The following is a 22,481-nucleotide window of genomic DNA, read 5'->3' on the forward strand; positions in this document are numbered from 1 at the left end:
GTGATGTCACAAGGCCCGCAACTCCCCTCCTGCCGCCTGATTGGCCCTAGGAAGAGAAAAGGAGCCGGGGCTTGCCGGGAATCCCTTCTGTCATTGGACAGTGTTCAGCTTTTAGGGGCGGAGCGGCATGAGTCAGAGAACGCAGGTGGTTGAAGAGTCGGCATCCGCCTCTTCGTTGAGCGAACCAAGCGCGGGGCAAGACAGATTTTACAGAATGGTGAGTTGTGCTTCCTGCCCGCAGTTCTTCATGCATTATAAAACAGCGCCTGCTCCCGCCTGCTACTTATGAGGACCAGAGCTGGTAAATCTGTCTGTTTGCCCGCCCATTCCAATCTCTTCAAAGCCTGCCCACCCCGGAACATCTTTCACCCCCCACCCATCATGTTATTCGTGGTTTTCTCGCGGTTTCCTATGATAAGCTGAGGCGAGTAAAAACAACGCCAATACGAATCTGACAGCACACAATGCTTCTTTGAATGTTTACAGGGAAGTAAGACCCACTGAGTTCCTTGCAGGTAAGTGTGCCATTTAGCTTTATAACTGATGCCTCCATCTCAAATTTATTAGACTGTGGGGCAGCAGTGCCCAAGCCCTAGATCTCTTGCGCCAGCCCCCATCTTTCCTGCCCCTCTCCACTTTTTAGACTTAGTTGGGGGAAGGGTTACTTGGCTTTCAGGGTGACTGGGTCTGCTCGGTTTGCCCCAGACACTCCAGACGTCTGTGCAAACTTGTGTCGTGCCTCCAAGTAGCAAGCAGCATTCCTTCTCTGAGGCAGTTTGAACAGCCACTATTCAACATGCCTTCTTCACACAATGTGCATGTGTGTGTATAATGGTAAGACTGCATCACACAGCCTCCACTAGAAGATTTGCAGTGTCACATCACAATCCTGGATTTGCAAGAAGTCGTGGTTGGGTAGGGGTAGGGGAGTCAAAGAGAAGACAGGTTGCACAACAGCTGTGGCTGTGGCATGAGAACTAGAAGGGAAGGACACTGAGAGGGGGAAGAAGTGGGAAAAGTCTGAATAGATTTGCAAAAAAGGTTTTAACAAGGAGAAACAGCAGAGGTGGATACAAAACACCGAAAAGCTAACACAACAGAGCCTCTCTCCACTCCTTTCCGAAGCTTTGTTTTAATCCACCACTTTCCCCCTCAGTTATCTCCCTCTGCTTGCTCTACTCTGTTATTTAAAACCTCAATTTTCCACTCACTGTCACCCTCTGCCACTGTTTAAAACTGCCATTTTCCTTTCAGCGCCTCTCATTTTTTTTCTTGTACTCAAATTTTCTCCCTCTTCCTTTCCTCAGCTGCCCTGTGTGAAAGAGTTAAAAGGATTCAGAGCCCTCAAATATTCCACAGTACTTTAGCACAATATATTTCATCCCTGGTACCACGTGTTATTTTCAACATGAAGTTCCAGATTCAATGTAATCATTTAGAATAGGTATTTTATTAGCAAGCATAAACACCCATGTATGTATAGGTACAACATCTATCAACTGAATTGAACCTTCTCTAACTGAACAAAGTAACTGGCAGGTGTGCTTCTCTAAGATTCCATTTGCCTTAAAGATACAGCAATTTATATAATCACAGCAAAAGTGGCTACAGCATGGGAACGGATGTGGTCTCTGTGTAAGGAGGAGTTGAAAAAAAGGAGTTAGGGTGAAGATAATAACGGAGTGTGTGGGCAAAGGGAGGCTGCGAAATAGACGAGGAGATATGAAAGTGGGTGTGGTCTGTGTGGAAGGAGGATGCAGGGTAAAGGTGAAAATGGGTAGAAGGGAGTTGCAAAAAAGGGAGCAGAAGGCATAGGATAATGAAAACAAGGGCAGGAAAGTGTTTGAAGAACAGGCGATGGGGGCTTAATAAGTGGGCAGTAGGTGAAAAAGAAGCTTAGTAGTTTAATATGGGGGGGGGGAGATCCAGCTTAGCATGGGAGGGGCTGTGTGCAGGGGTGGATTGCACAAAATAAGAGGGGAGGCATAGCACAGGGGTGAAGGTGAAAATGGGTGCAAAGCAAGGCTGCCAAACAGAAGAGAGAAGTGCCTTCAGAAGTGGTGCTGAGAAAGTGAAAAGCGAGCTTAGTAGCTGCTTTAAAAGGTACTGGTCTGTGCCTATCTACTTAGAGCTCCTCTTGGCTCGGTTAAAAACATGCATAGGGTGAGGTGGCACGGCTGCATGCTTACTTGGGGCAAAGGCTGGTTCAACACAGCTGGACTGCCTGTGTATGTGCAACCATGTATTTGTTGAATGAGCTGGCTTGGACAATGCATCTCCCCAGTTTGTGGAGGTGAGCATGTGTGCGCAGCTTGTCTCCACCCACCATGTCTGCCATGCCCTTCATGGTATATGCGAGGCGGGAAAAACCCAGTGACACTTGCACAATTCTATGTGCGTAGATGATAATTGTGTGCGTGCTTAATTTCCTGCTTTTAATAGGAAAATCAAACCTGATGTTTTTCTTTTTGCCTATGTGCATTGATAACTGTACACATGTGGGCGGCCGTTGTACATTCCATCCCCACAGGTAGAGATAGGGAGGGGCAGGTGACGCTGGTGTGCTAGGAAGGAGGGAAGGAGTTGTGCGTGCTTTCTCCCCAATATGTGATGGGCCAGATCTGGGGGAAGGGGGTTGTATTGCCTGATCATAGTCATAATGGCAGGGGGTTGGACTCGATGGCCCTTGTGGTCTCTTCCAACTCTATGATTCTATGATAATAGGTACTTCAGTACAGAACAGTGAGGAGCAGGGAGGTAAACAATTGTGGCCCAAAAGTCCTCAGCTCTTTAATTTTAGCAACTTTGGCAAATCAAATACATGTAGACATAATTTTTTTTAAAGAATATGATAACTATGTATTATTCTATTTTTAGGTAAAGGTAAAGGTACCCCTGCCCGTACGGGCCAGTCGTGTCCGACTCTAGGGTTGTGCGCCCATCTCACTTAAGAGGCCGGGGGCCAGCGCTGTCCGGAGACACCTCCGGGTCACGTGGCCAGCGTGACGAAGCTGCTCTGGCGAGCCAGCACCAGCACAGCACACGGATACGCTGTTTACCTTCCCGCTATAAAGCGGTACCTATTTATCTACTTGCACTTTGATGTGCTTTCGAACTGCTAGGTGGGCAGGAGCTGGGACCGAAAGACGGGAGCTCACCCCGCCGCGAGGATTCGAACCGCCGACCATGCGATCGGCAAGCCCTAGGTGCTGAGGTTTTACCCACAGCGCCACCCGCGTCCCGCATTCTATTTTTAGCTTTCTGCAAATAATATTTTTAAATTCTCTCTTTCTCTCGCTTAATGAAAGGCGTCCGGTTTTAGAAGACCAACCTTGGGTGCTAACCTGCGAAGGAAAAGTGGACTGAAACATGAATTGTCCGAGGAGCAAAAGCAGGAGGTCCGGGAAGCTTTTGAGTTGTTTGACACAGATGGATCTGGCACCATTGACGTTAAAGAATTAAAGGTGTGTGTGTGTATTCTTTTAGTGATTTATAGTGTGATCCTAGGGACACGGGTGGCGCTGTGGTGTAAACCACTGAGCCTTGGGCTTGCCAATCAGAAGGTCAGCGGTTCGAATCCCCGCAACGGGGTGAACTCCCTTTGCTCGGTCCCTGCTCCTGCCAACCTAGCAGTTTGAAAGCACGTCAAAGTGCAAGTAGATAAACAGCTACCGCTACGGCGGGAAGGTAAACGGCATTTCTGTGCACTGCTCTGGTTCGCCAGAAGCAGCTTAATCTTGCTGGCCACATGACCTGGAAAAACTGTCTGCGGAGCAGACAAACGCCGGCTCCCTCAACCTGTAATGCGAGGTGAGCACCACAACTCCAGAGTCATTCACAACTGGACTTAACTGTCAGGGGTCTAATAATAATAATAATAATAATAATAATAATAATAATAATAATAATAATAATTTATTTATACCCTGCCCACCTGGCTGGGTTTCCCCAGCCACTCTGGGCAGCTTCCAACAGAACGCTAAAATACAAATAACCTATTAAACATTAAAAGCTTCCCTAAACAGGGCTGCCTTCAGATGTCTTCTAAAAGTTTAGTAGTTATTTTTCTCTTTCACATCTGGTGGGAGGGCGTTCCACAGGGTGGGTGCCACTACCAAGAAGGCCCTCTGCCTGGTTCCCTGTAATTTGGCTTCTCGCACCGAGGGAACCGCCAGAAGGCCCTCAGCTCTGGACCTCAGTGTCTGGGCAGAACGATGGAGGTGGAGACGCTCCTTCAGGTATACTGGACCGAGACCGTTTAGGGCTTTAAAGGTCAACACCAACACTTTGAATTGTGCTCGGAAACGTACTGGGAGCCAATGTAGGTCTTTCAAGACTGGTGTTATATGGTCACCTTCAAAGATAGCCCCACATAGAGTGCATTGCAGTAGTCTGGGTCTAGCCTGACTGTTGGGAGTTTGCCCCCCCCCCCCGCAGTAGTCCAAGCGAGAGATAACTAGAGCATGCACCATTGCGATCCTAACCATGTATGCTTGGAAGTAAGCCCTACTGATTTTAGTGAGGCATACTCCCAGGATTGAAAGTGAAGGCTGCCTGTTTCTTGCTTCAGAACTATTTCTACATACATAAAAATTTAGCTTGTTAATACACAAACTGAAACAACCATAGCTCAGTTATAGAGCATCTGCTTTGCGTGCAAAAGGTCCCAGCTTCAACCTCTAGATAGGACTGGAAAAAATATATACCAGTCTGAAACTCTGGCCAGTCAGTGTTGACAATACTGAGGTAGATGGACCATTTTTCTGACTTGGCCTAAGGCAGCTTCCTGTCTTGCTAATCAGCTGGTGCCCATTAGTCACGCAAGCTTCCAGGCGGCTCTCCCTTATGTTTCCAACACCAACTTGTGTGTATAAAAGTGGTTTGCATTTCTATTACAGGTGGCAATGCGTGCTCTTGGCTTTGAGCCAAAGAAAGAAGAAATTAGAAAGATGGTAGCAGATATCGGGAAAGAAGGAAGCTGTGTCATAGAGTTTGAAGACTTTTTGACTATGATGACCCAAAAAATGGTAAGACATAAAATTTGCTTTTGTGCAGTTGGAGTAAGAGTCAGCACTTCTTCTTCCTTTACTTCTCTCCCCCTTCCTTTTCTTCAAAGAGTGAAAAAGATACCAAAGAAGAAATCCTAAAGGCTTTCCGATTATTTGATGATGATGGGACAGGCAAGATTTCATTTAGGAACCTAAAGAGAGTTTCCAAGGAACTTGGAGAAAACTTAACAGATGAAGAGTTACAGGTAAATGTTTTGCTTTGCTAAGCCTTTATTCATAGATGCTGCATATTTTAAATAGTTGGGTAATAGTTGGAGCTGGCGGTACTGAGGGTCATTGGGCTGTTTAATTGTATTTGTGCATATTTCAGAGGGCTCTGAAGAACACCTGTTCAGCCATCACCTCTTCCGGATTATGCTGTTCTATTTCCCCCTTGCTGGTATTCTCCGCACTCCTGCAACATGCAGTGATCATTTTGTAGAACTGAACATGCTCAGTCCTGATTGTTGGAAGTTTGCCCCCCGCCCCCCTTACCCCAAGAGAAAGGAAAAAAAATGACTATTTTTTGTAGTTCTGAAAACACGAGTGTCTTCAAATCCCGCTGATACCTTGTTTTTAAACAGTTCTGTTTTGACTACATAAGCAAAGGCATTTGGCAAAAGAGTTTGCTGTTTGTATTTAGGATATTTATTCATCAAGCATTTCAATTTTGGGCATTATAATGGAGCTGAGAAAACACTTAACAAAATGAGTGCTGGATGCTTCCAGGTCAGTGCTTAATCTTCCGTGGTTTTTTTTTTACAGGAAATGATAGATGAAGCTGACCGTGATGGCGATGGTGAAATAGATGAACAGGAGTTCTTGAGAATCATGAAGAAGACCAGTCTATATTAATGGCTATGTTACCTAAAAGGTGACCCGCAAATATTTAAAAATATTTCTGCTATTCTATGATGAGCTCAATAGTATGGCAGGTTTGGATTGAGGGAGGGAGATGAGTGGTGCTTTTGAGAGAGAGAGAGAGAGAGAGAGAGAGAGAGAGAGAGAGAGAGAGAATATATCTACCAAATAGTTCGGGGTTGGTTTTTTAAGGTGCTGGATTTAAACAGTTCCTGACTCGAAAACTGTGGTTCATATCTGGCCAAGTTAAGATTTGTTCACATTATAAAACTTGCAAAATGTAAGATCAGAGCACAGGCAGCCTCCTTCCTGGGACTTTGAGAGATATCACGATGATTTACTACCCCATTAAAAACAACAAAAATTACACCAGAATTGTGACTTGTAATTCTTCATTAAAGAATTTGCACCAACATGTGTTTGGTTTGGATGGTAAAGTGATAAGATCTTTATTTGTCAATAACATGTTCCTTGCTCAGCTACACAGGTGAATATGTATGAGCCTTAATTGTAGCAACATTCAATTTTTTCCTCACTGAAAGAAGAAAGGATGGTAGTCTTAACTGAAGGGGAGAGATTATGAGGTAGATGGTTTTGGATGCCAGTAGTTCCTTACGGAGTGCCAAGCAGAGTTCTGACCCTTAATGCAAATTAATGTGAGGGTGGTCATGAGAGGCTTCCAGTTTTATCAGGGAAATGTCAGGGGACAAATTGGAGCTGCTTAACCCTCTCCCCTCCAGTAGTTTCTTCTCGAAATTGCCCTTTTCAGCTAGTGAGGAGCAGATGGGGATGGAATTTTGAGCAGGAAAACATCTGGAGGGGGAAGAGTTAAGCACTGCCTTCTCCTGTTGTTCCTCTGATCAAATGGACAGTCACTCATGATCACCTTTCTCCTCTCTTGCATCTTGTTTGACCCCCCACTATTTGAATTTTAACCCATATCACTGGGATTCAGCTAGCAACAGTGCTCTGTATCAGGAATGGGAAGCCTGTGTACCTCAGGCTGTTGGATTTCATCTCCTATCAGCCACAGCCAGCCTGGCCAGTGGAGAGTTACATCCCTAAACATCTGGAGGGCCACAGGTTCCCTGTCCCTGCTGTATATGGAGGTACTTACAGTGTATGCCACACTACTGCAATCTTGTTAGTCAGATCTTATAAAGGTAAAGGGACCCCATTAGGTTCAGTCATGGACGACTCTGGGGTTGCGGTGCTCATCTCGCTTTATTGGCTGAGGGAGCCGGCGTACAGCTTCCGGGTCATGTGGCCTGCATGACTAAGCCGCTTCTGGCGAATCAGAGCAGCGCACGGAAACACCATTTACCTTCCTGCTGGAGCGGTACCTATTTATCTACTTGCACTTTGATGTGCTTTTGAACTGCTAGGTTGGCAGGAGCTGGGACTGAGCAACGGGAGCTCACCCCGTCGCGGGGATTCGAACCGCCGACCTTCTGATCAGCAAGTCCTAGGCTCTTTGGTTTAACCCACAGCACCACCCGTGTCCCTGAGTCAGATCTTATAGAATTATATAAATGTTTGCTATACAAAGCCCTTGAGTTTTGCAAAGACCTAAGCGTAAACTTTTTCTTTCATTCTGGGAGTAGCCCCAGTGAAGTTAACACAAGCCATCTAAGGGTGACTTTGGTTTGGCGTGTTTTTAATGTCTGGTTTGCCTAGGTCTTGCACTCAGTGAGGTCCATATGCCAAATCATTGCTTTTCACATGGCAGCTTCTTCTGAGTGGCATGACCCTCCACATGGGTGCCTGAATCTGTGGTGTGGAATATCTTAAATAAGGAAAAGTGGGTGATCTTACAATGAAAGTGCATATAAATTCCTAACCTTCCCTGAAAGCGTCAGTGCAATAAATGCTTTACAAAGTTCTTTTTTTTCTAGAAAGTTACTTGGTGTTGATTAACAGCTTTTTTGTGGCTAGTATCTGGGCCGTTATATAAGAAATTACTGTCTCACAGTCTAAGCAGGACACTTGTCAATTCCTTCCATTCTAGGTGTTTTACATGTAGGCAATGCATGTATGTAATCTACTGCTTGATGTCTCAAATGATGCTGTTTTTAACTTTATGAGATCTTCAATAAACTGGCATAAGATTGTACCTGAGAGGGCTCCCCCTTTTTTTAATGCAGGCAGCTACTTTCTCAAGGTAGGGGTGATTTTACAGTTTTGCTGGGTCAGGCATCAATGATCTACTGACAGTAGGTTATGGGCCTAGCAGAGGGTTCTGATGTTTGACTTCCGGCGTGTTCTAAACCAGCTCTTGCAATGTGTAGGTTGTGCGTACTTTGGAGTCCAACATTCTCATGAAGGAAACATTGCCTGAGTCCCCTGCCTCCTGCCCCCAATGAGGAAAAGTTTTGAGCTTTTTAATTTAGGAAAAAAGCGAGTAAGGGGCAGACATAATAGAAGAGGAAGTTGATAGAAACAAGTTTTCCTTCTCCTCTCCTAATGCTAGAACACAGGATGGAGAAAGTTTAATTATACAATCCTCTCTCTCTCTCTAGATATAGTGATGGCAACCAACTTGGATGGCTTTAAAGAAGGATTAGACCAATTCATGAAGGATAAGGTTAAGTCCATTGTCAGATGGTATGCCTTTGAATCTGACTTGCCCATTATACTAAGTGGGTAGAGAGTGCTGTTATATGCAGTCCTGTTTGTGGGCATTTCATAGGCCTCCTGTTGGCCACTGTGAGAATATAGGATGGTGGACCGGATAGCCTTTGGGCTGATTGAGCAGGACTCTTATGTCCATATATATGTTTGGAAGAAGTGCAAGTCTGACAAGTGAGCCTTAGACACCAGGAAGCGCACTTTGGAACACGTTGAGAGAGGCGCCTGAAGAGGAACTTTTACTTTTTACATTAGTCACCAGCCACTGTGTATAAGGATCAAGATTTAGATTGCCAGAGATACAGACAATTTGGGGCAGGCAGGAAATCTGATAAACAGAAATGGAAATGTGAAAAAAGAAGTCAGAATTTCATTTGGCGTCACAACGCCTGGGCATGGCGGTGAAGAAAACGTGAAGTGCGGCATGCAGTCTGCCAATGAATGGGGGGATTTCTCTTCGTTTGGGGCTTTTGGGGACTGTTGATATGTAACAGATTAACGGGATGCCTTGGAAACATGATCTCCACCTACTTTTTTTCTTTGCATTTACGGTAATAATGGGGAACAGTAGTGATTTCCCCCCATTTGGTTTAAGTTCCATTTTATTATTCATAGTGAAACTTGGTAAGATGGGCCAAGCTTGAAAGTTACTTCATCTGTACACCTGTGGGTTATTTCTCTGATCTTTTCTTCTTCTTTAATTGCAGTCTGAAGTTATTTACTTGTTCATGTTCCAAGACATAACACTTTGGAGCTACTCTGCTCTCATTTCCAATTTCCTGTTTGTTTTTAATGTGCTGCTTACATGTATATCTGAGTTATATTTTGATTTGGTTCTGGTTTAATAAAGATAATAGAATCCTTATTGTACTTCTAAATCATTTAGTGCTTTTATTCCTTTCACTTTATATTTTAGCAGCTGCCGTAGGGAACTGAGGGAGGCCTAGATGTAGGTATGATTCACTTAATTCTTCAGTGGGTTTACAGTTTCACCACTTATTCCTGTTGGGCTGTAAAGAGGCATCTCATTAGATTTTGACTCACTAATTGTGGTTTACAGTATGATACATGGGAGGCTTAAGTAACATTGAAATGTACCATTAATATTGGCAAGGTTCTTGTAATAATATACAAAGCCCCGGACAAACTGGGGGCAAGGTACCTTACTGTCAGGGACTGGACTGAGGAGGAATGGTGGAGACTGCCTCCCCCTCCACTTCAATCTTCCAGAGAAGAGGAAGACAGTATAGATTTACAACAGTGGTTTCCAGAAGGTCATGGCTCAGAGATAGATGAGGGGCAAAGCTGGGAAATAACGGGAGAAGGGGGGAAGCAAGCAGAACCGGAGCAGCTGGCTGACACGTTATCACTAGAAAGCATTCCAGACCCCCTTTCTCCCAGAACCCGGCGAGCAGTGAAAGTAGGAGAGCAAAGAGCTAAGAGGCAAAGAGCTAATGGCCTTAAACAGCCACCGTAAGGGTGGTGGTGCTGTTGACAATTGAGAAGGAAAGAGGGGTGGAGTTTACTTGGAGCAATGCCATTACTCCAAGAGGTTGCCTTTCTAAGCTTCTCTCTGTGAATATTGAATAAAAGGCTTTGGTAAGAGCTTTTCTTGTCTGTCTATCCCTGGCAGCCTGCCGTGGGAGGATCGGATTCTCTGATGCCTGACACTTACGGTCTGCCTGAGCCCTTATATCCCAGCTGTGATGTTAATTATCCCAGGGTTTCAGAAACCCAACTTGCTCCAACTAGGCCATTTTGTGTCACTGGTCCCACGTTGTGGACTACTCCTTCCAGCAGAGATTCAGCATGCTTCCTAGCTACTAATTTCCAGGCATCTCTTGAAGACCATTTAATGCCAGTAGGCCTGTCCAGTTGTTTAATTTTCAAAAGTTGAGTTAGTCATTTTAGTGACAATTTTGTATTGTTTTATACTATTGTATTTGTATATGTTGTGCACTATCTTGATTTTTTGTGTAACTGGAAAGTGTGTTTATTAAATCAACAGCGCACATTTTTCAGAAACTACCAAGTAATCAGAGAAAAATTCTATGAAACTACACCAAAAGGTCTGGTGGTGGCCCACCATTTAAATAATGAGTGTGACTTCAATCTTAACCCAATCTGCTAAGAATTAAGTCCCACTGAAAGCAATAATGGTTATGGCTAAAGTAGCCAATGATGATCATGATAGCCTTATATTTAACTCTAGCTACATGTAAGATGGGGAGTCATACAAGAACAGAGATGGATATTATCTCAGAGACCTGCATCAGATTAATTTAGCAATTAACTGGGGAAGGGATTTCCTGGAGGGAGGGGAGAGGAAAACTAGGGAAATTTGTAGGACTTACATTATCCATCCTTGTAGGATTACATTATCCATCCTTTCTGTTTCCAGAAGCATGCCCCACCAGCACATAACCTTGAAACACACCTCACCATTTACTTTCAATATATACAACGATGCCAACACTCTGAGAGGTACAGAACAACAAACCCTTGTGTTGCAAACTTAACACAACAAACAACACAAGCAACACGATGACCAGTATACTAGATAGCACTGCAATTCTTATTGAATAATATACATAATTTAGTACAACAAAAACAAAGATGTGTACACTTGTAAATTTTCTAATATATTTGAAATCAAATGAACACATGTCATATGACCACTGCTCCTTGTGCATTTTTCTAATCTATGGGTTGTGCTGAAGAGGATTCCAGCGAAACAGATTACAGTGGTGCCCCACAAGACGAATGCCTCGCAAGAAAGAAAACCCGCTAGACGAAAGGGTTTTCCGTTTTTGAGCTGCTTCGCAAGACGATTTTCCCTATGGGCTTGCTTTGCAAGATGAAAACGTCTTGCAAGTGTTCCGATTTTTTTCCGCTTCCCCCCTTTTTTCTAAGCCGCTAAGCCGCTAATAGCCTTTTAGCTGCTAAGCCTTTAATAGCCGCTAAACCGCTAATAGCGCTAATCCGCTAAGCCACTAATAGGGTTGCTTCGCAAGACGAAAAAACCGCTAGACGAAGAGACTCGCGGAACGGATTAATTTCGTCTTGCGAGGCACCACTGTATCCGGGATCACTGTCCTACGTTGTTATTCACTTACTACTTCAGCACCATGAACGCCTAAAAAGTTTTACCGTTTAGCCCACAGGATAGCATCTATTACTTTGTTTCAACTAGTATACTTCTATGGACTTTCAGAGATTGACAGACGTCTGTTCATTTGATTTCAAATATATTAGAGAATTTACAAGTGTACACATTTTGTTTTTGTTGTACTAAATTATGTATATTATGCAATAAGAATTGCAGTGCTATCTAGTATACTGGTCAACAGTCTGAGAGGTGCATAGTGCAAAGGGAGAAGGGTTTTCTTCTTCTTCCTTCTCAGACACTCCAGAATGCTGATTAACAGCACTTGGGAAATAGATTCCTCTGAAAGACTGAGCTCCTGGGAGAACTACATCTCCCACAAACCTTTAAGCTGTTGTCCCAGTATGCCAGAGAAAGAAGGGAGAGGAAATTCCCTCCTTGCAGCACCAGGTGTCTGCCTGTGTTGACACATGTATTAAAACAAGTGGGGAGCTGGGGCTGGAATGGCAGCAAGTACAGTGGAGAATAGAGGATGAGCAGCAGGCAGTTTTTCTCTGTCTCAGCTTTTGGTAGCTTTAGAAACCTGCCCCTTCTTTGAGGCGCGCTGATAATTCTGTGTCTGAATGATTGAGGCATAACACTGATGCATATTCAAATGCACATCTAATTGAAAGCAGATTTCAATTGAAGGGAGAAATTCAGATGCATACCTCATTTACGTCAAATTATGGTTCCTAATTCACATGTGATATGCACACAGATCAGAGTGAGGAAGCAGGAATTCTAAAACATCATTTAAAATATTTAGTGGCACTTATTATTTTATTTAGTGCATGAAATCTATTTTTCGCTTGATTGTAAAAAATAAAAATCATGTTACATGGATCTAGTTTACTCCATGTTGCTTTGACAGAAATGCGTTCACAACCAACTGAATTATGTGCTAGAAGTTCTGTTGAAGAACATTACAAAGCTTAATTTTTTTAAAAAAATTATAAATACTTATGAATACACATAACTGATTCCAAAGGTAACTGTTAAGCTTTGGGGAAATTTTCCTCATGTTTTATTCAAATTCACATTGACGTTTTCACCCATTGTTCCCATTTAAACTGATTTGCCACAGATAGCTGATGGAAAAATGCTGAAAGGAAATAACAGAAATGCAAAAATAACAGCACCGAATACAACTACTTTAAAAAAACCCCCAACAACCTGCAGGATGTGTTCTTATTCTTTAAAAGCTTAGCAATGCAACATGGTCTATGGAAAAAGTTTACTGAGCAAAACAGCTTAGCCCTTCAATGATGTCATGAGAACTACATTAACAAGCAAAAAAAATCTAAAAAGTCCCCAGAAGCATCAGCGAATTTGTCAGACCTTTTTCAAGTAAAATGCAACCACAATGCCAGAAACAAAGGCAACCTCAGAAATGCTGCATAGATTATGATACAGAGAACGTGATGATTATTAACTTCGTTTATACTTTCTATAGTGAATCATATTAATTGTTTTGTTTTTAGTGGAGCACGGAGAAAGGGTGAATCACCTATTTCTGAACCATTTCTCAGTGCAGTTCCCTCTATAATCTGTGATATAAGAGTGGAACCAGAGTTAATTCCCAAGTTACTCCCTTCTTATGCTTCCCAATTTCTCTCTCTACTTCCAACATTTCCTTATTCTGCAATGAATGAAACTTCACAGGGGTCACTTTCAACAAAATTCTTTGAAAGCAGTTAATTTCATCATTAAAGGGGTTGAACTGTATCTAACCCAATAGTGACTAAGCTATAGGAAAAGCATCTCTTCACTTTAAGAATAGGTGGGTGGGGAAACCTGGCTGTGAAGGAGGGCTTAAGTCACTGTAGCTGGGTGGTAAGTGAGGGGGAACAGAGAATTGTTGCCCAGGGTTTCTAGAATTCCACTGAATAGAATTCAGATTTAAAGCCCACGAGCTGTTGACTCAGCATGTTCCTAAACTGAGCTTTTAGAAAAGGCGTAACCCCTGCTCTTATCAGATGTGGACTATATCAGTTCTTCAAAGAGCATGAACGGCACAGGATACCGTAGAGAGATCACACACTTTTAAATCCGTGGTTGGTGCCCTGCCTGGAGAATTTATATATATATTTATCTACCAATCAGGCTGTGTAGACATCCTGACTGCAGAATGGTTTACAGCACAACATTAGATAAAACAGGATTATAATTTAAAAAAGAAGAAGCACATGAAATACCATTAAAATGAACAGCAGATAAAATAATCGCAAGGATTAAATGCCACAGCAATACTGAAGAAGAAGAAGAAGAAATTATTATTTATACCCCAGCCATCTGGCTGGGTTTCCCCAACCACTCTGGGCGGCTTCCAACAAAAGATTAAAAGTACATTAAAACATCACTCATTAAAAACACAGACTGATGTGGAAATGTGGAGAAGTGAACTTACAATCGAAAAAATGAGAAATGAGGGAGAACCAAAATTGACCAACTTGTCCATCTCTAGTTTCATCTGATCCTTTTTTTAACTGACCATGTTGTGTTGTGTTTTGTGCTGTTGTGCCTTACTGTTAAGAGTTGTTTTATTGTTTTACTGATTTGTTTTTTTTAATGTTCAAGAGATTGCCATTCTGAGAGAGGTTTGCAGTGTGGCAGCAAAGGGGTATAAATCACAGAAATCAATATCTGTGAAAGTGCTTAATGCTTCAGATCACTAAGGTAAGCTTTTATCATATAAATTAGCAGGTGACTAGCGGGTGGCGCTGTGGTCTAAACCACAGAGCCTAGGACTTGCTGATCAGAAGGTCGGCAGTTCAAATCCCCGTGATGGGGTGAGCTCCCGTTGTTCAGTCCCAGCTCCTGCCCACCTAGCAGTTTGAAAGCACATCAAAGTGCAAGTAGATAATTAGGTTACCTGCAGCAGGAAGGTAAACGGCGTTTCTGTGTGCTGCTCTGGTTTCGCCAGAAGCGGCTTAGTCATGCTGGCCACATGACCCAGAAACTGTCTGTGGACAAACGCCGGCTCCCTCAGCATATAGAGTGAGATGAGCGTGCAACCCCCAAGTCGTCCATGACTGGACCTCACGGTCAGAGGTACCTTTACCTTTACCTAACACTTAAAAGGTTGGATCATAAGAACTGTGAGCAAATTTATGCCTATGGATTGGGGTTTTCCAGCTTTCTCCTTCCCACTGCAACCCCCTGTGCCAACTCCACACACCCGCAAAAAAGCAGTCCTTTGGTTGTGGTGCAGGAGGCTGAGAAAAGGAATTCATCAAGTGTCATCCTCTACCCCCTTATGTGAACAGGAGTGCTTTCCATTTGCACATGCAGTCTTTAGGATCCAACCCAATATTAATAATGAAATTACACAAGGAGAACCTGTAGAAAACAATGAGTGGGATTCACCTAATGAGTTCCATCAGTGGAAGCCCTGTGCAAGGTCTTATACTTGCACTATGGGGCTTTCTCCTCTCTCTGCTCCCACCCCAAAAACTGGCTTGGGGGGCAGGGGGAGCTGGGAGAAGAATCAGAACAGCATAGGTGGGTAGGAGAGAGGGAACCATTCCCTGGGGAGCTGAAGAGCATGAACTGACAGAATGTTCAATTGACTTAGCACAACTTTAAAGTCCTCCCGATGTTGTAGTGTATCTTTACCACCTAGAAGAAGAAGAAGAGAAGAGTTTGGCTTTGATATCCCACTTTATCACTACCCTACAGAGTCTCAAAGAGGCTAATAATCTCCTTTCCCTTCCTCCCCCACAGCAAACACTCTGTGAGGTGAGTGGGGCTGAGAGACTTCAAAGAAGTGTGACTAGCCCAAGGTCACCCAGCAGCTGCATGTGGAGGAGCGGGGACGCGAACCCGGTTCACCAGATTACGAGTCCACTGCTTTTAACCACTACACCACACTGGCTCTCCTCAACGAAGCTGAGGGTTCCTGTCACAAAGTGAACCACAAAATGGAACAAGTGAGCAGGGATGCTCTGCTCATGAGGTGGGCTGAAGAAGTCCAAGAGACAGTACCTCCAGGGGCTCTCCACCTGCACCACTGCCAGTGGAGAAGCAGCATCGGCAGTGCCAGTGGTTTCTGGTGAGATCTCATGAAATCTCATGCGCTCCATGCAATCTCCATGAAATCTTGCCAGAACCTGTGATCGCCACTTCATGGGCACCATCACACAAGAGAGGCTTCAGCGTTGGTGACACCTTCTAGTTTCTGCCCCTACAACAGAGCAACAAAATCATCTGCTGCCCTATGCTCAGTTGTGACCTCTACAGTTAACACAGAGTGACATCACCATCTGTACCAGCTAGTCAGCACAACTAGGGTATATGCAAAGGTACCCCAATGAGTCTCCCTCCCCCAAAAGTCTCAAGCTAGAACATCTTCTGAAAGCCTTGGCTTAATTTTGTGTTTTATCTATTGTTTCAAATCCTAAATATTTGGGATAAAGCATCCTACATCTTAAAAAGCCCTACTGGTCCACTGAAGCTGAGCAATAAAAAAAATAGCCATATTTTAAAGTCCTTCATATCTGAGAATGGAGAGAGAAAAAATGATCTGCGTTATTACACATCGATTTCAATGATATTTTCCATCATCAAAAACTGTATTTCTTGAAAGAAGACAATCATGAAGGGCAAAAAGCAGGTAGACGACACAACACCAAGAGATCACCACAGCAACCCCTTTCTGTGGTGTGGGGTCCTAAGGAAATGGGGAAAGCCACATACACCAGGACCTTGTTTGTGCCAGTGTTTGAAATTGTGATATGAAGCTAGGAGCTAAATGGCACCTTAAACTTAGGTTATGGGTGCCGCAATGGAGTGTAGGCACGCTTTTTTAATAACAAGAATACAAAGCTGAAAATGAATGAACTTACATTCGTTTTTCACTTGGCCTAGTCCTCATCTTAAGACTGCAATAAACAAAGCCATACTTCCCTCCCCCCCCCCAATATTCTTATGAGGGTCCCTTCTCCAGTCTTCAGAGAGTGGCTGGAAGTGGAGAGACAGAAAAGGTCCTCCTTTTCTTTCAGCAGTGGCAGTTTTAATCTGAAATCTTAGGCTCAGTACTGCGTCCAGAGCTCAGAAACTGCACACATTAATGAAATTCCCTGTCACAAAATGCACCTAGAACAATAGGAGTGTTGAATGCTGGTATGTGGTCTTGGTACCTTCAAGGTTCCAGAGCTCATTCAGATGGCAATTCTAAATACATTTACTAGAGAATAAACTCCATGGAAAACGGTGGGAATTACCTCTGGGGTAATTAATAGGTTTTGCTATTAATGTGGCTCTGAATCCTTCCAGAATTTCCATCACGTGCCTCTTAGGCTACCACAGTTGACCAGTCAGCAGTGAATGGGAGAATAATGATACAGATAGACAAGCCGTCATCCAAATTCCAAGGGGCAGTTCAAGCATTAATTCTATGTGGTACCATCCTATGATGCTAGTGATGGTAACACTGGTGCAGCCAATGCAGCGTCTTCCAGATTTTGTCAGACTGCTACTCTCATCACCCCTGACCATTAGCCATGCTGGCAGTGGCTGATAGGAGTTGCACTCCAGCAACATCTGGAGGGTGCCATGTCAGTTCCCCCTGGTGCAGTGGTTAGAGTGCTGGTTTGAGATGGGCGAGACACAAGTTCAAATCCCTTCACTGACTGGGTGACCATGGGCCAGTCACCATCTCTCAATCTAAGGTACATCACAGTATTGCTGGAAGGATCAAATGAGAGGACTATATTGGCCATTCTGATGTCCTTGGGGGAATGGTGAGAGGAAAAACTTATGACACATCTCTCTACCGTGTATGTTTTTCATGATAAGTGGAATCACGACACAGGATACTTCTAGACCAGCAATTTGCCATGTGAAGTCTGAAACAGCCCAGGAAAGGACTTATTCAGATCTTGGAGCATTTGAACAAACACTTAATAATTTGGATGACCAATTGTGATACATGAGCTGAGGAATTTCTGAAAAAAGCACAACTCCATCCATAACGCTTATTCCCCTTCTATTTTAAGGGTTCAAAACTAGCAACTAAAATTTTACCCCAACTTCTGTTGGGGGAAAAGTTGGGTTAAGATTTGATTTGCTGGTGTGAAATTGGGTCTGCCAAATTATGACAGGTAAGAGTCCGTCATGCACATACATCATCTTCATTTATTACGTATACATCATATTGAGGCACATGACTCATACTGAAAATGGGAATTCACCCTTTCACTCTTTTTCCCTGCCCAATATGCGAATGGGACATATTTTAACACATGAATCCATGCTCCTACGCACAAACTCTCTCACCTATATGCATCAAGCCAGTGGAAAAGAAAAAGGGGTTACTCATTAATCCATGAAATAAAGCTTTCCAAACTGAAATGTGTGGTTTTTCTTATCTCGCCAGAAAGTCTTAATAAATAGGTAGGTATAACGTACCTGAGAACAGCTAAATTAGCCTAACTCTTCAGAGAGCACTTATTCTCCTTATGATTTAAAATTAAATTCCTGCAGATATGTCAAGGGTGCTCATTTACTGTCTGCTCTGTGCCTTTTCTACCAGTCTAATTCAGGCTGCTACAGTCAAGAGACCCACTACGGCCTTTAATGAACTCATTGAGAACTTAAAATACTTGCAGCGTAGGATACAAAATGTAAGTATAGTTTCAACAGCAATGCAAGTGAAATGTAAATTTTCTATTTATTGGGGGTGGGGGGAATTAACAAAGTTTTAAATGAAAGTATGAAATATAAAATGTACTTGTTTTTATATTTATCTAGGATACTGTTGAACTACATTCACCAAGAAATATCCTGGTAAGACTGACTCAACATTTGCTTTCTATTGTTAAACATTCTAGATTTGTTTTCAAATTGTAGCTGTTGATGCCCTATGTATTGCATAGTGCTGAATCCCTGTATCATGGGTACTGGTAATCCATTGTTGGGTTGCTCTTGTACAAGTGAAATGGCCCTGGTAGAAGCTGGCAAAGAAGCAGTGGTTTAGGATTAACCAGATCTCAGGAGAAAAAAGCACTCATCGCCTTGCAGGATTAGTTTCTTATTTGTTCTACTTAAGTAATAAATATACATTGGTCAAAAGCTAGAACATACAGCTCTCTCAATCCAAACAGATTACTGATTTGTTAACAGGGTGTGTGGTAGAAAGGACTGATGCCATTTTAGTCCCAACAAAGGCAGCTGATTATACCTTTTATTGCACCAGCTCTGCAGGCAGAGCAGCCAGTGTTTTGTAATGGCAGGTCAAAAGTTTGTTGTTTATTACACTTGTACAGCACTCTTCTTTCAGAAGCTCAAAGCCTATTAGGCGAGGCTTCCACGGTGTCCCTGCTTAAAACTGAGTCATAGTATCCACTTAGTTATAATATCAGCTTCTCCAAGGCCACCATCAGCTGGCTATTCTACAAACCTAGTTGGTCAACGTAAAGATATCACCAGAGTCATTTTGAATATTGTTTTGATGAGGGAGGACTAACACAAGAAAGGTGACTTTTCCATATCTGTAATTCTATGCATGATCTAGGGTAACATTAAAAGAGAAAGAGAGATTTCACTTTTAAATTGGCATTTTGCACTTAAAATAATTGAGAAAGAACAAGATTGTTTTTACTCGGCAAGGGATCTTGGAGTTAAATGTGCGTAAATAAAATTGTTTCCTGAAAATAGTTAGAATGGCAAATAACATTGCTCCATGAACTAGTTGCGTTACACTTGACATCAGTATGCATTATAAAAAAGGTATATATTTCTGAAAGGTGAAGTATCAAAATTGAACACTCTTGTTTGCCTTGACTTAAAAAAATAAATAAATCAGACCACATAGAAATTGCTTCATTTACAGAACAACAATATAACTGAAAACTTACATTTTAAAAGTAACAGAAAAAACTCACCCAACTTCCTTCTGCTTACTACATTCTGTTACGCTTCAGAATGCTATTCTGTTTTTGCTCATAACTTGAGCAAGGAAGGTCTTCCACTTCTTTGCTACATTTGTTAACTGTAAGATATGATTATAGTTCCCATCAAATTAGCATTCTTTAAATAGCTCAGTATGTGTTAAAACAAACAGAACTAGTTTCCCTCTTAGAAAACCCTGCCAGGATCCCAGAAGCAATGTATCTACAGTTAGTGACTAACTGCTTAATCATAACTTTTCAAGCAATACAGTCTGCTAGGCTCAGGAAGTTAGCGGTTTCACACACACAACAGTCTTTTAATGCCCTTACCTACCATTCTGTACTAGTAGTTTTCTGGGCATAGCGGTCTTAGTTTACTGTGTAATGCTATAATTGAAAACTGCAGAGGGAGAAAAGGTCCCATTGTTGTAAGTTTGGGAAGCTCAAGGCAGATTACAAGCTTGAGTAAGCAGTGTTTGGGGAGCAAGAGTAGGAGATGGCTATTGCTTTCACACCTGACTCGCACACCAGACTTGCAGGTTTCCTGAAGGTAATGGGTTGGCTGCTGTTGGAAACTGGACTAGTTTTGCACTGTATGTGTGAAGGGCACATGCAAAACTGAAATGGGAAAAATGCCAGTTGTACTTGCAAAGCTGTCAGAATGGCAACATAAAGTGGTAAAATGAGTACGGACCTAAACAATTCATATGGGAAGGCAAATTTAACTGTTCAAATATGACCAGAAGTCTAAGAATATCTTGCATCAATATAACGATATATATGTTTTTCCTTCCAGGGCACTTGCCTCTTCTCTGCCTTAGACTGCTTCAAAAATGAAACCTTATTATTAAGGCCACTACAGGGTCGCAAAACAGGTGTGATCCTCACTCGCATCAAATATTTCCGTCCTCCTCCTATTCCCGGTGCATCTGACTCGGTATGGCTTACGATAACATTTTATTTTATAGTAAATGGACTGACCCAATAATTTGTCTGATGTTTTGGTATGTTGCATTAGGTTCTGCAACAATAAAGGGTGCTAGCAGGTTTACCAGACATAAAGATTTGTGCCTGTATCATTCAAGATTAACTTTATAAATAATTATGTTTCACATGTCTATCTCAACAGATGGGCAGCGGATTAATGTGCTTAGAAAGCTCAATGGAAGCTGATACAACAGGAGTCAACACATAAACCATATAGCATCACAGCTTGAATCATCACATGGCACTATGAATAAGCCATTAGACAACTTCTAATCATTAAATAGGACACTTTATTTCCAACTTCTATTCTCCTTGCTGTGTCCTCAGGGACAATAGAATTAAGAGCAAATTGCTTTTAGAAGCTAGATATGTAGCTCCCCCAGCTGAGAAGTAAAACTTGGATAAACAGTGAGTGAATTAAACTATGGTGTAACATGATCAGGAGTAAGAATATAAGCTTCAAGTTCCTGTTTCAAGTATCAGCTCAGTTATTATTATGACAAACATTGGCCAGACCCACACACTCTTGTTGGCTTTTTAAGAAATCACTCTCCTTTTCTAGCGGTATTCCCTTGTGCAGTGTTGAATTCTGGTCTTCTATAATGACTTCTGTGGTGGCATGAGGGGCTACAGTGGGGCTACAGCTCCCTATGATCCTGGTCTGTGAGGCTTTAGACATGTCACTATCTCCAAATCTTAAGCAAATGGATGATACTAACCTACTTAGGAGAATTCTTGTAAAGATTCCTTTTGGTTCTTAAATGGCAAAATGATACTCTGATGTGGTAAGACTGCAAGTTACAATTTCCTGAAATTCATGGAAAATGTATGCTGGGGTTGAAGTCATATTTTGCCACCTTGGCAGCCTTCTGCCAAAAACCCATTGCTTATGTAGGATTGTCCAAATAAACTGGAATAATCAGTGTGAAGACTGGGCTGGCTTTTCTGCCACCCAGTTTTGCATTCAGACCTATAGGATTATATACCATAGAGTTTCAATGACAGAAACTTAGAATTTTGAGATGCTGTGTTGGACCTGTGAGACCTCAAGTCATACACCTGTTCTTAAGGAGAAGGCTGAACCCAGAGCTTCCTGCTTCATTTTATCATTTGAAAATGGCTCCAGGTGATGAGGCTAAAATACCACATCTCAAAGAAAGTGTTTGTGTTTAGCCCTGGGATATATGAAATAAAAGATGATCACCAACAAGTTTCCTAGAGACTAAGCATTGCGACCAAGGGTATCAGGTGGCACAAACATTACAAAAGTGAATAGGTAACACTTAAGATAGGGGGCAGCACCTTCTTACTTTCTCACCTGTGTTTCTTTTCAAAAAAATGGAGACAGCTAATTAATTTTATTGTGCACACTCTTTAAAACACATGAAACATAATTAAGACTTTTTCTTCATCTGACAGACATGCCCTTCATGTACCAGTTATAAGAAACAGAGCCTAAGAACATTTTTGGATGAGTTTATAACACTGCTACAGCAGGTAATAAAAGTGTAATCACAATCATCATTATCTTGTTTTTGGCATTTACTTTTTCAACTTGTCTACAAGTGTTTAACATTTTTGTAATGTCTGTTTTTACAGATGTATCAGCTTCACATGGAAAACCAAAATCAATAGGACACCTGCTGTTTCAACACCCGCTATGTTAGTAATATAAATGTAAATATTGTCTGCCAGCCACATTCTTCTTTTGGGTGGGTGGATGGATGGGGTATATTGAACTATTCAGTGTGGGCATGTGGGTTCACTTGGACATTTCCAAAATGCCAGCAAAAAGAAAAGAGAACAAAAAGTATACTCTAAAAACCCCCAATTAATTAATTCATACAGTGGACGCTTGGGTTGTGAATGTGATCCGTGCGGGATGCACGTTCGCAACCCGCAGCGTTCGCAACCTGCAGT

The 22,481-nt window shown here is 42.4% G+C and overlaps 1 protein-coding gene and 1 long non-coding RNA gene across 2 annotated transcripts; both read left to right on the forward strand.

Annotated features, from left to right (window-relative positions):
• The first annotated feature begins 14 nt into the window (after positions 1 to 14).
• Positions 15 to 6,276, forward strand: LOC308594760 (uncharacterized protein). Its single transcript, XM_081208223.1, has 5 exons — positions 15 to 217; positions 3,309 to 3,464; positions 4,899 to 5,027; positions 5,117 to 5,254; positions 5,814 to 6,276. Exons 1-5 carry the CDS (start codon positions 128 to 130, stop codon positions 5,901 to 5,903), a joined length of 603 nt encoding a protein of 200 aa, XP_081064349.1. The 5' UTR covers positions 15 to 127; the 3' UTR covers positions 5,904 to 6,276.
• A 9,733-nt stretch (positions 6,277 to 16,009) lies between these two features.
• On the forward strand, positions 16,010 to 22,250 carry LOC308595244. Its single transcript, XR_014011956.1, has 6 exons — positions 16,010 to 16,297; positions 18,218 to 18,308; positions 18,436 to 18,471; positions 20,371 to 20,511; positions 21,981 to 22,058; positions 22,161 to 22,250. It is a non-coding gene; the product is annotated as an uncharacterized lncRNA (long non-coding RNA).
• Positions 22,251 to 22,481: the final 231 nt, after the last annotated feature.

The sequence above is a fragment of the Podarcis bocagei genome, assembly GCF_964188305.1.
Source record: "Podarcis bocagei genome assembly, chromosome: 9".
Taxonomy (NCBI): Eukaryota; Metazoa; Chordata; class Lepidosauria; order Squamata; family Lacertidae; genus Podarcis; species Podarcis bocagei.

Excerpts from the sequence above, each read along its gene's own strand:
- LOC308594760 (XM_081208223.1), top strand. The coding sequence starts at position 128 with ATGAGTCAGAGAACGCAGGTGGTTGAAGAGTCGGCATCCGCCTCTTCG. Across the intron at positions 218-3,308 it reads AAGACAGATTTTACAGAATG|GCGTCCGGTTTTAGAAGACC; the intron begins GTGAGTTGTGCT and ends GCTTAATGAAAG. Across the intron at positions 5,255-5,813 it reads TAACAGATGAAGAGTTACAG|GAAATGATAGATGAAGCTGA; the intron begins GTAAATGTTTTG and ends TTTTTTTTACAG.